The sequence below is a fragment of the Plecotus auritus genome (assembly GCF_963455305.1).
Source record: "Plecotus auritus genome assembly, chromosome: 6".
NCBI lineage: Eukaryota > Metazoa > Chordata > Mammalia > Chiroptera > Vespertilionidae > Plecotus > Plecotus auritus.
Window position 1 is genome coordinate 5,820,318 of NC_137773.1, and position 16,603 is coordinate 5,836,920.

General features: G+C 50.7%; 1 protein-coding gene across 2 annotated transcripts in view; it reads left to right on the forward strand.

The window, feature by feature from the left end:
* The window catches only part of SH3PXD2B (SH3 and PX domains 2B), a 95,379-nt gene that overhangs the window by 51,116 nt on the left and 27,660 nt on the right, over positions 1 to 16,603 (forward strand). For both annotated transcript variants that reach the window (XM_080673164.1, XM_080673165.1), the window contains exons 5-6: positions 12,290 to 12,381; positions 14,068 to 14,093. In XM_080673164.1, the coding sequence (XP_080529290.1) occupies positions 12,290 to 12,381; positions 14,068 to 14,093 (118 nt within the window). The remainder of the gene's footprint in view (positions 1 to 12,289; positions 12,382 to 14,067; positions 14,094 to 16,603) is intronic.

Sequence of the window (16,603 nt, forward strand, 5' to 3'; positions counted from 1 at the left end):
GCTGCCAGCGTGCCCCTGCCTGCGTCTGCCCTGTGGGCAGCCTTTTTTCTTTTCCTGTCCTGGCTATAAGATGCTTATTATGAAAATCTGTACAGTTGAAAGAAATTAGAAAAAAACAACCATCCATGATCTTTCAACTCAGAGGCAACAAGGATAAAGGTTTGTACGTATTTTCTTTCTTTTCTCTCCTGCATGTGCTTCTTTATGGCGTTGAGACCATCCCATCGGTGTTATTTTTGTTGCTCTTTCTCTTTCCTTTAACACTATAATACTAGAGGTCCGGTGCACGAATTCGTGCACGGGTGGGGTCCAGCCAGCCCGCCCCCATTGCGGCCGATCGGGCTGGGCCAGTCAAGGGGAGGGGCCCCACGCAGTTGGCTGGCCAGCCCCACCCCCGGGTCAAACTCCTAGTCAAACTCCTGGTCAAGGGGACAATTTGCATATTAGCCTTTTATTATATAGGTTAAGAATTTCCCGTGCAATTAAAAATCTCCTTGAGCCTACATTTAGTGGCTGCATAGTATCCCTCTGTGCAGGAATGACCCAAAAGCTATTGAGCCAACCCCTGCTGTTGCATATGGCAGCTGGTGTCCAATCGCTTGAATGTTTTAAAGAACAAGGGGTTTGGGTTTTGGTTATATTTTATTTGAATTAAGGCTGTGGTCAGGAGAGAAGCATATTTTTTTAGTTTGCTTAGCTTCCCTTATCTTTAGTATTTATTTCTCTAACTTAAAACCACTAGCAGTTGTGATGGGAAAAGGGTAAGTAGGAACAGCAAGAAAAATGTCTTGAAAATGGAGCAGCGAATGCTCTCTCCCCCTGAGATCAGGAATAAAATAAGTGCTTTTGCTCTTGTCACTTCTGTTCCACTCTGAAGTTCTAGCCCGGGTGAGCAGGCAAGAAAAATAAATAGCCCTAGCTGGTTTGGCTCAGTGGATAGAACATTGGCCTGCGGACTGAAGGGTCCCAGGTTTGATACTGGTCAAGGGCACACACACACACACACACACACACAAAGAAAAATAAATAAAAGGCATACAGGTTGGAAAGGAAGAAGTAAAAATGCCCTGATCCACAGATGGCATGATTCTATTGTAGGAAACCATAAGGTATCCACTAAAACGCTATCAGAACTAATAAACCCACTTAGCAAGATCACAGGATATAAGATCACTATACAAAAATCAATTGTATGTCTATATACAGTAGTAACGAACAACCCAGAAATGAAACTAAGGAAATCATTCTAGCCCAGCTGGTATGGCTCAGTGGTTGAGTGTCGACCCATGAACCAGGAGATCACGGTTTGATTCCTGATCAGAGCACATGCCCAGGTTGCAGGCTTCATTCCCAGGAGGGGGTGTGCAGGAGGCAGCCAATCATTGATTCTCTCTCATCATTGATGTTTCTATCCCTTTCTCCCTCTCCCTTCCTCTCTGAAATCAATAAAAACATATTTTTTTAAAAAGAAAATAATTCTACTCACAATAACATCAAAAAGAATAAACTACTTAGGAATAAACTAACAAAAGAAGTGCGAGGTTTGTACATGAAATTAGAGAACATTGCTGAGCAAAAGAAGCTTTGAATGAATGGAGAGACATGCCATACTATGGGATAGAAGTCTCAGTAGTGTTAAAATGGCATTTCTCCCCCAATTGCTCTACAGAGTCAATACAATCTCTGTAAAAAAAATCCTAGTAGACATTTTTTATAGAAATTAACAAATTGATCCTAAAGTGTATGGGGAAATGCAAGGGACCCAAAATAGCAAAAACAATTTTGAAAAAAGAAGAACAAAATTGGAGGGCTCGTGCTACCCATTTTCTAAACGTCCTACAAAGCTGTAATGATCACCCTAGCTGGTTTGGCTCAGTGGATAGAGCATCAGCCTGTGGGCTGAAGGGTCCCGGGTTCGATTCCAGTCAAGGGCACATGCCTGGGTCACAGGCTAGATCCCCAGTGAGGGGCGTGCAGGAGGCAGGCAGTCAATGATTCTCCCTCATCATTGATGTTTCTATCTCTCTTTCCCTCTCCCTTCCTCTCTGAAATCAATAAAGATATATATATATTTTTTTTAAAAAAAAGCTACAGTGATCAAGAGGGAATAAGGACACATATGTAACACCTTAATCAATAAAGAAATTTTTAAACAAAAGCTACAGTGATCAAGACAGTGTGGTATTGTCAGAAGGATAGGCATACAGGTCAGTGGAACAGAATTGAGAGTCTAAATCCTTACAAATTTATAGGCAACTGGTTTGCAGCAAAGGTACCACGAAATTCAATAGGAAAGAATAATCTTCTTAACAGTGTGGGTTAATGCGATATCCATATGCAAACAAGCAGTAAGTTGGACCCTTCCCTCACATCATGCAGACAGCATCAACTCAAAGTGGGTCACAGACCTACACATAAGAACTAAAACTATAAAACTTCTGGAAGGAAACAGGAGAAAACCTTCGTGACCTTAGTTTAGGCAAAGAGTTCTTAGATGTGACACCAAAAGACAAAGATGGATAAACTTACAAACTTCTGTCCTTCGATACCAGGAAGCAAATGAAAAGATGTGCCACAAGTTAGGAGAAAATGTTTATAAATCCTATATCTGATAAGGGACTTGTATTGAAACTATATAACGAATTCTTGCAACTCAGTAGTAAAAAGACAACCCAGCTTATAAATGGACAAAAGGTTTGAATAGAAGAAAGCTCTCCAGTGGTTAATAAGCACATGAAAAGGTGTTCAGCATCATTAATCACTAGGGCAACGCAAAATAAAACCGTAAGGAGCTACCTGCACCGCCACGAGGCAGGCCGTAAGCGGCAAGACAGACAAGACCGGGAGGGACTGAGGCGCAGAACCGGAGCCTTCGTGCTGCTGGAACCGCGGTGGGAAGCCACTTTGGAAAACAGCTTGGCGGTTTCTTCAAAAGGAAAATGTATCACATGACCACTCCTAGCTGTATACTCAAGAGAATGAAAAGCTTATATCCACACGGAAACCCGGGTGCAAATGTTCACAGCAGTATTAATTCCTAATAACCCACCATGGGAAGCAGTCCTAATGTCCATCATTATTAGGTGACTAGATAAAACGCAGGGGAATACTGATAAATGTTGCAACGTGGGTGAGTCTCAAAAAACATGACGCTCCGTGGAAAGAGCCAGATGCAGAAGAGTGCACAGTGCATGATTTCATTTGTGTGAAATGTGCAGAGAAGGCAAAATGGGAGAGACGAGAGCAGGCCAGTGGTTTCCTGGGCTGGGCGGTGGACGTGGAGACCCGATGCAAATTAGGTTGGGGAAGTTTTTGAGGTGATGGAAGGTCCTAAAACTAGACTGTGGTGATGGTTGCTCAACTCTGTAATTTACTCAATATCACTGAATTTAGTGTGCTTATGTCGGCTGATTTTTATGGTACATAAATTATACTTAAATTGGGGCTCAGCCCATCTGCTTTCCCAGGTGACCTAATAAATTTATAATCCCTTACCAAAAAAAATTTAAATAAATAGTAATAATAAATGTAAAAACGTGAAGGGGGGCCGTGAGGGGATCGAGCTCCTCTCGTGGCCAGAGGCGTCGTGGAAGGGTAGACAGTCACTCCCGATTGCCTATCTGCTCTTTGCCAGACACGACCTCGTTTCATCTCTCCGGAACCTTGACAGGTAGGTTTTACTGTTCCATTGCGTAGAGGAGGACACGGAGGTCCAACAGAGTGACTCACAGTAACAGTATTGGCGGGTTTGGGCGACGCATCGGGCCTTTTAGGCCTTAGCCCTCACATACCACTCGTGACCTCTCTTGAAAGTGAAAACTCAAGAGGCCAAAATATTTAAGCATGTATTTCATAGAGGCAGATACGCTCCGGCTCCACTCTCCTTAGAAAGGGACCGGGGGTGGGGGAGAGGGACAGGGACAGGCACTCAGGTGCAGACACTACTCCTGTCTCCCAGCTCTCAGAGGCACGTTCCCAGCTTTTCTTCTTTGGACCTTGGGTCACCTTGACCAGCTGGGACGCTCCAGCTGGTACCTTCCCCCGAGACTGGTCTCTCTGAGCCCAGCGTGCACTCTCCTGCTTCTCCGCCAGCCCACCCAGCTTCTCTCCAGAGTCCCCGTTCCCTCACCCAGGGTGTCAGGAGCTCTGGACATTGGATTTGGGAAAGGAAATGTAGGATCCGGAAGCGGTGAGGGATAGCAGCAGCTGCCTGCACCGGACTGATGCTGGGGCCCGACACAGATCACGAATCCGCCCGGACCAAGCGCAGGGGAGAAACTGCTGGTTCTGGGAGCCACGTGGAAGTTCCCGCCCCCGGCTGCGGATGCTGTGTAAGAGGCAGGGCCGATATTTTGGGATTTGGTTTTGGCCAAATTCCCTGGGCTTGGCTGCAAGGGAACTGCCCTCTTGGAAGGAGCTGGAACTGTCCCTTTTGTCACAAGGTCTGCGAAGTCTGCATCGGCTTTTCCGTAGCCTTTGGTAGCTGCTAAGGTCCTCGCTGTCGGCTGACTTAAGCCAGCTCGGTCTGTCATCATTGCCTTCATTCACTAGAAGTGGGCGGTCTCCGGTGGGTAAGAGGGATGAGGGCTGTAGATCCCCAAGAGCCAGCTGCTGCCAGGTGCAGCTCACAATGGAAGAAACGCGCTGCCCCACCAGACCTATTAGGAAGTTACGGTAATTAACAGAGCGTGGTGTGGGCACAGGGATCGGTAAACTAATGGAACAAAATGGAGACCCCACCTCAGCAGGTATGGCTCAGTGGTTGAACATCCACCTATGAACCAGGAGGTATAGGGCATGCGGGTCGCAGCCAATCCATGATTCTCTCATCGTTGATGTTTCTATCTCTTCTTCTCCCTTCCTCTCTTAAAAAGAAAAAATGCGTTTTGTTTTTTTAAAGGAGAACCCAGAGAGAGACCCATGTGTGTTTGGACACTTTGATACTGACCAAGGCAGCCTTGCAGATCACTGAGGAGAGGTCGGCGCCTTAGTCAATGGGCCTCCACATGAGAATAAAACAGAGACCTAACCTCTCCCTCACCCCACACATGTAATTCCAAGGAAATGAAAGACCTGCCTGAGAGAGGCCGTGCTAAAAAAGGTTCTGAAGGCTGAAAGTAGGAGATGGCTTCATAATCTCTAGGTATAGAAGGGTTCCTAAAGACACAAAAGTCACCCACCACAAAACGATGGCCTTCTTTGACTCCGTTAAATGTAAGAACTTCTGCTCATCAAAAACCATGAGAACAAGATCCTGCCACACCTGCAAGCATTTGTTATCCAGCAGCAACCTGAACAGCCCTCCGGCGGCTCTGTAAGCGCGTGACCTACCCGCTGCCCGTCTGACACCGCTTGGCATGGACGTTTCCTGGCGACAGATGCAGCGATATGCTTGTGGCAGGATCAGGGAATCCTGACCGTGGTCCGACAGGGAAACCGCAAGCAGAGGCAGAACTCAGAGGATTCGGAGCCCTAGACCCGGGGCAGCATCGTGCGGGGCCGTGCGATGCTGGGCTCGCCACGTTCTGGTCATGCCAGGGCCAGGGCATCTGAGAATAGTTCCAGAACACCCTTCATTTCACCAGCGAAGAAAGTCACTTCTGACAGCTGTGACGCTGGTGGAGAAAGGCTCTGAAGGAGACGCGTCTGAAGTGAGGACTTGTGGTGAGCGTCTTACTTGCTAACGTGCTCATTCCCAGTGAGGGGACTGCAGCATTCACTAGCCATCACTAGGGTGCAGCTTAAAGCTAACACACGCGCGCGCACACACACACACACACACAGGATGGTATGCCCATGCCTTAGTATTTTGATTTTTTTTTTTTTTTTAATTTCAGAGAGAGGAAGGGAGAGAGAGAGAGAAACATCAGTATGAGAGAGAATCACTGATTGGCGGCTGCCTCCTGCACGTCCCACCCTGGGGATCGAACCCACAACCTGGGCATGTGCCCTGACCGGGAATCAAGCAGTGACCTCTCCTGATTCATAGGTCGACGCTCAACAACTGACCACGCCGGCCAGGCTGTCACAGTATTTTAAAGTAAACTATAGCCAATATAATAGTGTTTATCAGACTCGGGGCACTTGAGACCTCCCTTCAAGATTTTTACCATATGCGACCACCTGTCTTATTAATATTTTTCTTTACATGAACTCGCTTTTTAAACTTCTTACAAAATATACCTTTTAGAGGACATTTTATATGAGGACCTTAAGAGAAAACTGGTGTCATGAGCCATAAAAGTAGGAAGAAACCAGAATGAAACCACAGGAACGAAAGTTTTCAAATCCGGCCCCCTGCTGTTGCCGCCGCTCGAGAGCCTGGTCCTGCTCGCCGCAGCGAGTTGGAGCGGTGTTTTCTTCCGGGAATTTGACAGTTCCGGGTCTTAAGTTGAAGTCTATAGTCCGTGTGGAGGTGGCTTTGTGTGTGTGGTATGAAGCGAGGGCCCAGTTTGACTCTCTGTGTGAACATCCAGTTCGCAGCACCGTTTGCTACAGAGACTGCCCTTCCCCCATATGCCTTCCTGGCGCCTTTGTGAACGGTCAGCTGAGCAAAGGTGTGCGTTTACTTCTGGGCTCTTGGCCGTGATTTTGTGGATGTGATATTGACAGGACAGGCAACAAAAATAAAAAATAAAAACAAGTGGGACTGCATCAAACCAAAAGACTCTGCCCAGCAAAGGAAACCATCAGCAGGGTCTCGGGGCAGCCTTTGGAAGGGGAGAGAGTCCTTATACATCTGATAAGGCGTCCATCTCTAAGATATCTAAGGAACTCCTGCACCTCAACAGCAAAAACACTAACCACTGGATTTAAAAAATAGACTGAAGAATCAAACAGACGTTTTCACTAAGAAGGTATGCAAGTGACCAGCCGGTACCTCTAGCTGAACATGAGAAAGCTCCGTGCCACCGGTCGTCCAGGTAATGTGAATCAATAGCACAATGCGTTGTGCCCTCACACCTGTTAGAATGGCTGTCTTCTTCTTTTTTTCTTTTTTAATATATTTTATTGATATTTTACAGAGAGGAAGGGAGAGGGATAGAGAGTTAGAAACATCGATGAGAGAGAAACATCGATCTGCTGCCTCCTGCACACCCCCTACTGGGGATGTGCCCGCAACCAAGGTACATGCCCTTGACCGGAATCGAACCTGGGACCCTTCAGTCCGCAGGCTGACGCTCCATCCACTGAGCCAAACCGGTTTCGGCGAATGGCTGTCTTCTTAAAGTGTTTGTGAGCAGGTGGGGAGACTGGAGCCCTTGCTCACACTGTTGGTGGGGGTGCACCGTGGTGCAGCTGCTAGGAAAAACAGTACGGAGGTGCCTCCAAAAGTTAAAAATAGAACTCCCCCTGCAACCCAGCCGCCCCACGTCTGGCTGTTTATCCAAAAGAACTGAAATCGGGGTCTCGAGGAGAAACTGTTTGCTGAGGGCGATGCTAAAAGGTCCGACAGATCCGGCTCCTGATCCTGGCTCGGCCGTGTCCCACCACCTGCCCGGCTCTCCGTGAGCTCGCGGCCCGTGTTCTCTGTAGCATTGTTCCCCGCAGCCAGGATGTGGGAGCAACCTAAACGTGCTCTATGCATGCGCTCAAATACTACTCAGCCTTTGAAAAGAAGGAAATTCTACCCTGGCCGGGTGGCTCCGTTGGTTGGAACATCGTCCTGTACACCGAAAGGTCTCGGGTTCAATCCCCGGTCAGGGCACATACCCAGACTTCCGGTTCCATGATCCCTGGTCGAGGCACCGATGGGAAGTAGCCGATCCAATCGGTGTTTATCTCTCACATCAATGTTTCTCTCTCCCTCTCCCTTCTCCCTTCCTCTCTCTCTAAAATCAATGGAAACATATCCTTGGATGAGGATTAAATAATAACAACAATTTTTTTTTTTTTAAGAGAAGGGAATCCCGCCACATGTGACAACCTGGGTGGCTCTTGAGGACATTGTGCTGAGTGAAATGAGCCAGTCACAGAAACACAAATGCTGTGGGATTCTGCTTGTCGGTGGTTTCTAAAAGAGTCGGATTCCTAGAATGAACGAGTGGAATGGTGGGTGGGGGCTGAGGGAGGGGACAACAGGAGTTACTAACCAACAGGCATAGGGTTTCAGTCAGCAAGATGCATGAGCTTAGAGATTTTCAGTACAACAGCCAACAGCACAGTGCTGTGTACTTAAAAATCGGTGAAGAGGGTAGATCTCATGTTAAGTGTTCTGACCCCAATAGAATACGATATTCAGCTATAAAGAGAAGTGTTAACTATCTGGGACATTCTTTTTGAAGTTAAAGAGGATCGAGAGAGCCCTGGGAAACCACCCAGCCCAGGCCTCGTTATTTCACACCATCTTGCTGACTCAAGAGTCATCCCTGGAAATCACCACAGTGTTGTACTTGCTACGGTACAGAAAGCCAGAGGGGTTAACGGACTGTTCACCGAGCAGCCTGCATACGATGGGATCCTTACCGCCACTTCCTCGCCTGTTCTGTAGCACAACCCCCCCAGATGGGTTAGTTATTCCCATTTCACAGATGAGCACACGGAGGGCCAGAGAGGCGATGGGAATGGCCAGAGCCAGGATCAGGCACTGGATCTGTCTGACCTTTCCTATCACCCTCGGCCAGTGGGACTTGGTCTCCTCTCCTCCCTGCGTCGACCATCCACCTCTGCCCGCGGGGCCGGCATCCCAACCAGGACAGAACGTTTTCCTGGGAACTGGTGGTTGGCCATCGCTGACCGACCACAGGCGGCCTGGACTGTCTCCCTGCCCCGGGCCGTGTTTTCGCTGCCGGCCTGCCCTCCCGGCATGGAGGGGCACACGTCAGAGCGTTCAGTGCTGCCTCGCATTAGGGACTTGGCGCCCTGCATGGCCTGGGGGTTTGGTTTGGCTTTTACTTCCTAGGAATTGCTCAAAACCGAAAGAGAACTTGGCGCTGTTGGGAGGTTTCCGTGGGCCTCGCTGTCCCATTCAGGGCCTCCGCCTGTTCCAGCAAGGAGCACCCTGGGAGGCCCCCTCTGGGCGGAGACCTTGGCCACCTCAGGGCCCACCCAGCTGGCCCCAAACAGGGCCGCGTGGCCACATCTGGGCCTCTTCCCCATGTCACTTATCCAGTGAATTCTTCCGACCGGGTATCAGGGTCTCCCCAGCAGCGTCCGGACATGTAGGGGAGGTGCGAGGAGCAGCCCCATACCCCTGCCCTCTTTGGATTTGGGGTAGAAGTCCTGGGCATGTCCCCAGAGCGTCCATTTCCCCACCTCTAAAATGGGCCAGCCCTCCCGGGAGTTCACGAAGCAGCACAGGCGACCGCAGTGCCGGGCCACCGGGTGCTGAGCCAACGTAAAGGATGTTGTTCCTGCCGTCTGGGGACAGCCGCACGATTTCTGCCCACGAAGCAGCCAGGACGCACCCCCGTCCAGCGTGTAATCAGCGCCTTCATTATGTGGCTCCGACTGCAAGGGCTGCAGGATTTCAGAGGACAGACACCCCCGGGGCCCGGGATGCAGCTCAACCTGAGCGGGAGCGTGAACCCAGGCTGCTCTGAGCCGGAAAGGGGGGGGCGGAAGCGGGAGGCGGTCAGGAGGGGGGCAGTTAGGAGGGGGGCAGAAGCTCTCTCCCTCTTGGGCTCTCTGCCTCTGGCCTGGCAAAGCTCGGTGCCTGGGGGTTTGCTGCAGAACAGGGATCACTGCGAAGTTCATAAAAAAAGGGAATGACCCTAACCGGCTTGGCTCAGTGGATAGAGCGTCTGCCTGCGGACTCAAGGGTCCCGGGTTCGATTCCGGTCAAGGGCACGTACCTTGGTTGCAGGCACATCCCCAGTAGGGGGCGTGCAGGAGGCAGCTGATTGATGTTTCTCTCTCATCGATGCTTCCAACTCTCTATCCCTCTCCCTTCCTCTCTGTAAAAAATCAATAAAAAATATATTTTTTTAAAAAAAGGGGGGGGGAATGAACCACACATACCGGTCAGCATCCTCCACTCCAGGAGTGAGTCGACAGTGACCAGGGAAGGCACCCCCCTAAAACAGGTGCACTCAGCTCACAGGTTTTCCCACTTGAGGTCTGGGGCAGATCACACGGGGGTAGGAGGGGCTTAAATTCAGAGCCTGACTCAAAGGTCATATGGGGTCAGCAACCCAAAGTGTGATACATCCATACAATGGCATATTGTTCAGCCTTGAAAAGAGAGGAAATTCCAGCACGCTACAACATGGATGGACCCTGAGGACATGGCGCTCCGTGAAATAGGCTGGTCACCAGAGGACAAACACTGTAGGATTCCACTTGCTGGGGTTCCTACTAGAGTTGTCAGATTTATACACAGTGGGGTGGTGGGTGCCAGGGGCTGGGGGAGGGGAACGGAGAGTTGTTTAATGGGGACAGAGTTTCCGTTTCGCCAGATGAAAAGAGTTCTGGAGATGATGGTGGCAGTGGCTGCACAATGTGAATGTATTTAAAAATGGGAAAATAAATTATATAGGGTCAGAACACCCGAGTCCTGTAGAAGGTGCCGCATTGGAGACCCTTTCATCTCTCCGTTGGTCCATCGTAGCCCAGTAGCAGGGTTGGGGCATCACTCTGCAGGGAGGGGAGGGGAGGGAGCTTTTATAGGCTCGTTATATGGAAAGTACAGTCCTTGCCTTTTCGGTCCCAGGCTCACACTGAGCATGGCAGGAAGGCACGTGGGAGGTGCCAGGGACTGAGGCCTTCTGCAGAGAGAGAGAGCAGGGTCCCACCTCACTCCCGAGCACCGAGCACCGGCCGGTGGGGGACATGGCTGGCAGAGTCGCCTCTGCTGCTTAAATGTGTGCACACGCACAGGCGCCGTCCCTGCACAGAAGTGTGTAATAAAGTGTGTGCATGAGACAACTCTGCTGCGCTCAGATCTGCGTCCTTGGGACCCGGGCCAGAGGGGCCTTCAGTGGACATGGTTAACCCGAGCTATGGATTCATTATGGAGCCATGCCGCCGTCTCCCATCCTCCAGTGATCACCTGTGCTTCTCTCCCATTTGGCACAGAAACCCGAGCAGGGCTGGGCGGCAGGAAATGGACCCCTGAGTCACCGAGTGAATGAATACCCATTGGAAGATAAACAGCTCAGGGAATGCCTGGTCCCGCTCTGTGTCCCCCACCCACCTCCTCATCCTCCTTATGGCAGAGATGGTCGAGGCTCCCTCCACCGATGAGCCGAGGTGGCAAAATAGCAGAGGCTTGGGCAGTGGGAGGTCCTGGGGGTTTCAACCTCATTAACCTGGGACCTAGCCTCTGCCTGACTTGTAAAACAGCCCCCTCACATTAGCACTGCAGACCCCCTACTGGGGATGTGCCTGCAACCAAGGTACATGCCCAGGAGTTGGGACGGACATGCCGGCACGTCAGAAACAACCAGAATGGTCTTGGTGGGCAGTGAGCTGAGTCAAGTGTGGTACCGTCTACATAGTAGACTCCCACCACCCAGGGGAGCTGTGGTGGGGGAAGAACAATGACATGGCGTGACGTTCATGGTTTATTGTTTTGTCTAAATATGTGTGCATTATGTGTGCAAACATGCCTGTAATGTACATGTGCATACATGGGTTGGGGCAACAGTAGGTGTACAGTTGTTTGGATGGAACATAATACAATCCTATCTAATAAATAGGGAATATGCTAATTGACCATCACGCCCTCACAAAGCTGGCGGTGCCCACAGTCACAAGATGGCGGCACCCAGTCCCCTCAGCCCGCCAGCCACCCAGGGCTGCCCGAGGCTCAGGTAACCAGGGCCAGCCAAGGCTTGAGCTACCGCAGTGGCAGCAGCAGAGGTGTGATGGGGGCGTCGCCTTCCCCTGATCGCTGGGTTACCTCCTGCCCCTGAGGGCTCCCAGACTGTGAGAGGGGGCAGGCCGGGCTGAGGGACCACCCCCTCCAGTGCATGAATTTTCACGCACCGGGCCTCTAGTAATTAATAAGTAGTAATAGAAAAAATGAAAACAATAATGATAATAGAAGAATAAACTGTTTTGCATGGTCACAACTGTAAGCCTACTTTGCCCCCACCCTGTACATCCACTGTGTGTTGGGGGGGGGCGGTTCCCAAACCAGCAGCAGCAGCAGCAGCAGGGACCATTAGAAATGCACGTTCTCAGGCCATGAATCGGGAAATCTGGGGGTGAAGCCCTCGCAATCTGTGCTTTCACCAGCACCCCCCTTCCTCCCCGGCTTCTGCTGCCTGCCAAGGTGGAGTCCCCTGGCCTAGAGCATGCCTGACACCCCCTCCTTCCTTCGCACTCACCTGTGTCTCTTCTTCAGGCCCTGATCCAGCTGCCCCCCTACATCTCCCAGTGTGACGAGGTGCTGCAGTTCTTTGAGACAAGACCTGAGGACCTGAATCCCCCCAAAGAGTAAGTTGGTTTGTGGACCTCCCGGAGCGTGCCCAGCCAGCCGCAGGTGGAACTGGAGGAAAACAAAGGAAAAATCAAACTGATGCTGTGATTTGAGCCCCCCCCCTGGCCCTCACTTCGCGTAGCCTTCACTCACACTCGGTGGGTAGTGACAGTCAGGGTTCACAGGGGAAGGAAGCTGGCTGCGGGCCCCTGGGCCCCTACACCTCCCTCCCTTCCTGCCTCAGTTGCTTCATCTGTGCAATGAGATCACGTCCCTTGCCCCACCCACATCATGTGGTTATTGGAGGCTGTAAGGAGAGAAATAGGAATTTCTGAGTTTGGAGCGGACATGGTGGTGACTCCCCACCCCGGCTATCATGTTTGATAATTCCACTTCCTGGCGGTGGAGCTTTATTCTGATACTTTTCAGGAGAGTCCACGTCCTCACTTGGTAAGTGGGAATAATAGTAATACGTACTTCGCAGGGTCACAGTGAGGCTTGGGTATGTGTGTGTGAAGTCCTCGGCACAGGGCCTGGCACATAGTAGGCACGCAGCCGGTTTTCGCAGCTCCTTGGCTGGCAGGGCCAAGGCGCTTGGGTTTTGCAGTCTTTCACAGATGGCGACAGGGAAGCTGATGGGTCCGTTCCATAGCTGTGAGTCTCTGGAAGGAGGGGCCCCACGTGGAGATGCGCCTTCTCACGCGGGAAGACCAGAGTCCCAGGCCTCCCAGTGCCCCTCCCTTCCCCCAACAAAGACGGCGTCAGCTCATTCAGCTGCCTCCTTCCCCAGCTGTCTCCCCACAACTGCCACCCACGTGGAAAGCGCAGGAAAGCCCAGCCCCGAAGGAATGCAGGCTGACACAGGCCACAACATGGTGACCCTCGAAAACGTTCCACTGGGTGACAGAAGCCACGCACGAAGGCCACCTATTGTATGATGGCATTCCTCTAGAACAGTGGTTCTCAACCTTCCTAATGCCGCGACCCTTTAATACAGTTCCTCATGTTGTGGTGACCCCCAACCATAAAATTATGTTTGTTGCTACTTCATAACTGTCATTTTGCTACTGTTATGAATCGTAATGTAAATATCTGTGTTTTCCGATGGTCTCAGGCGACCCTGCTAGCGGTTCTCAACCTGTGGGTCGCCTAAACTCTGACATGCTTGACGGGGTAAGGGAGTCGCCATCACTCAGATTCCGTGTGAATCCTAGCCCGCAGGCGTGCCCCCGCCACCCTGAGGGAGCTGTGCTGCGTTCGCTGCTATCCAGGCTGCTGCCCAGTCTTAGCATGTTCTGTGTGCCACTTACTACCAAGCACTTTCCCTCCACGTCTCCATCAGGGGGCCGAGCACTGGGGCAGGGCCTCGCTGCGCCTGGCGAGGTGGGCACCGGCTCGGGGCAAGGGGAGACCTGGCTCCTGTTTCAGACTGAGTCCCCTCCACCCATCAGCTCCTCCACCAGAGCGCCGGAGCACTTCTCCAAGAAAGGAAGAAAATTAAGAGGAATTCATTCTTTTTTTTTTTTTTTTTTTTTTCTTTTTTTTTTTTAAGGAATCTGGGTCCCTGGGGCTGGTTTAAATTTTATTCATTGCCTGGAGATATTGTGAGAAGGAGAATCTCAGTTTTCTAACAGACTAACTTATGTCAATACACAACAGGTACTGACTCTGACTCTTTCTCACCCCCATTCTTTCCTATACAGGGAGCATGTTGGGAAAAAGAAATCTGGTAAGAATATTTTCCATTTTCTCCTATTCATCCAATGTTCAGCGTACCCCTACTGAGCACCTGTGATGTGTGTGCCAGGCCCTGGGCTCCACATTAGGGATGCGGCCATATGGATGGATGGATGGATGGATGGATGGATGGATGCGCTCCACATTGGGGATGCAGCCATATGGATGGATGGATGGATGGATGGATGGATGGATGGATGGATGGATGGATCGATGGATGGATGGATGGATGGATGGATGGATGGATGTATGGATGCACTCCACATTGGGGATGCAGCCATATGGATGGATGGATGGATGGATGGATGGATGGATGGATGGATGCGCTCCACATTGGGGATGCAGCCATATGGATGGATGGATGGATCGATGGATCAATGGATGGATGGATGGGTGGATGGATGGATGGATGGATGGATCAATGGATCAATGGATGGATCAATGGATGGATGGATGGATGGATGGATGGATGGATGGATCAATGGATGGATGGGTGGGTGGGTGGATGGATGGATGGATGGATGGATGGATGGATGCACTCCACATTGGGGATGCAGCCATATGGATGGATGGATGGATGGATGGATGGATGCGCTCCACATTGGGGATGCGGCCATATGGATGGATGGATGGATGTTAGATGGATGGTTGGATACTTGATTGCTTGATTGATTGGTTGATACCACATCCTGTTTCCCCCCAAAAAAATGATTGGAGGGTGTTTCATCTTTGGGAGGTTTTTATTTATTTATTTTTACTGATTTTAGACAGGAGAGGGAGAGAGAGAGAGAAACTGATGTGAGAGAGAAATGTCAACTGGCTGTCTTCTGCACGCCCCTTACTGGGGATTGAACCTATAACCCAAGCATCAAACCGGGATCGAACCAGCGAACTTTTGGTGCATGGAACGATGCTCAATCAACTGAGCACACCATCCAGGGTGGTTTCATCTTATACAAAAAAAATTACAAAGTGGATGAGACCTATCTTTCCCAGAGAACACCTTGGAGGGGCAGGGGAGACAGCTTCCTAAGTATTCTGTGGTGTGTTAACTGCCCCCACATCTGCAAAGGCCCAGCCCACACCACACCTGGGCCAACATGTTCTTCAGCGTTCCCAGAATTCTAAGTTCTTTTGTTTATCTGGGACTCCGGGAAGTTTGAGGAGGTTGATAAAAATGGGGGGAGGGGGCCCGGCAGAGGTCCTAGAAGTAAAAAAGGATGCCTCCTTCCATGGGCCTCAGTTTCCTCATCTGAAAAATGGGGATAATAACAGTGATCCACCTAATGGGATTATTATATTATAGTAACGCATCTAAAGCACTCAGAACAGTGCCCGCGTGTTGTAACTGATACATGTTTGCTGCTGTCTTTATTCTGCTGCTGTTAATTCAGAGTCCGCGGGTGTCCTTCAAAGCAGCATCAGTAGCAGCTTCAACAGCTCTGGTCCCCCGTGCAGGCCCCGACGCCATTCTTGCCAGGGAGAGTGGAGAGGGGTGTTCTCTTTGCCTCGAGGTCTGGCTGTGGCATGAACTCTGGCCTCTTCCCCAGCAGCCTGTTTACCGCTCCTGTCCGGTTTAATGGGCACTGACCCGCGCCGTGGCATCTCCTCCGGCTGCAAATAGCCCCAGAGCCTGAGGGTAATGACACGTTTCCTAGAAAAGAGCAGAGCGGCCGCTCTCGGGCTGGTCACAGAGTTTCTGGCTTCCCGTGTGCAGGCCTTTCCTGGAAGGGCGGGCGGGCGGGAGGCAGAGAGGAGAGACAGCTCCGGCCTGTGAAAACAGAAGTGTCCCGTCAGGCGGGCTTGATGAGGGGACTGGTCTGGAAGTCAGAGAAGAAGCTCTAATTTGCGGCAGCCGCTGTGACATCCCCCACCTGCAATGATGGGGGCCGGGTTTATTTATAGTCCCGCCTGGTGGAAAAGAGCATCTTCCTTCCTTCCTTCAGACAAAGAGCCCATGCTGGACTTAGGCTTGTTTTCCATCTGACCTTTGAACTCGCCCTTGATGTTAGACCCAGCCTTCTTCTTTTTTTTTTTTTTTAATATATTTTTATTGATTTCAGAGAGGAAGGGAGAGGGAGAAGTGATAGAAACATCAATGATGAGAGAGAATCATTGATCGGCTGCCTCCTGCAAGCCCCCTATTGGGGATCGAGCCCGCAACCCGGGCATGTGCCCTTGACTGGAATCAAACCTGGGACCCTTCAGTCCAAAGGCCGAAGCTCTGTCCACTGAGCCAAATCAGCTAGGGCGAGACCCAGCCTTCTTGCTTGGATGTGAAAGGACTTAAGATTGACAGCCAAGCCCTGAAATTTCTGGGCCAGAACTGAGCTGGAGAAGGCTTATCTGTCTCCAGAATTTCCCAGGCCTGGCTGGCTTGGCTGGCTCCTACAGACTTTGGCTAACGTGGTCTCCAGTTCTCATCCTACAGAAAAAAAATCCTCCCCCAACATGTAACAGGTCGTGTGATTATTTAAGGAGCATCTTTCTTCCTGATTTTTG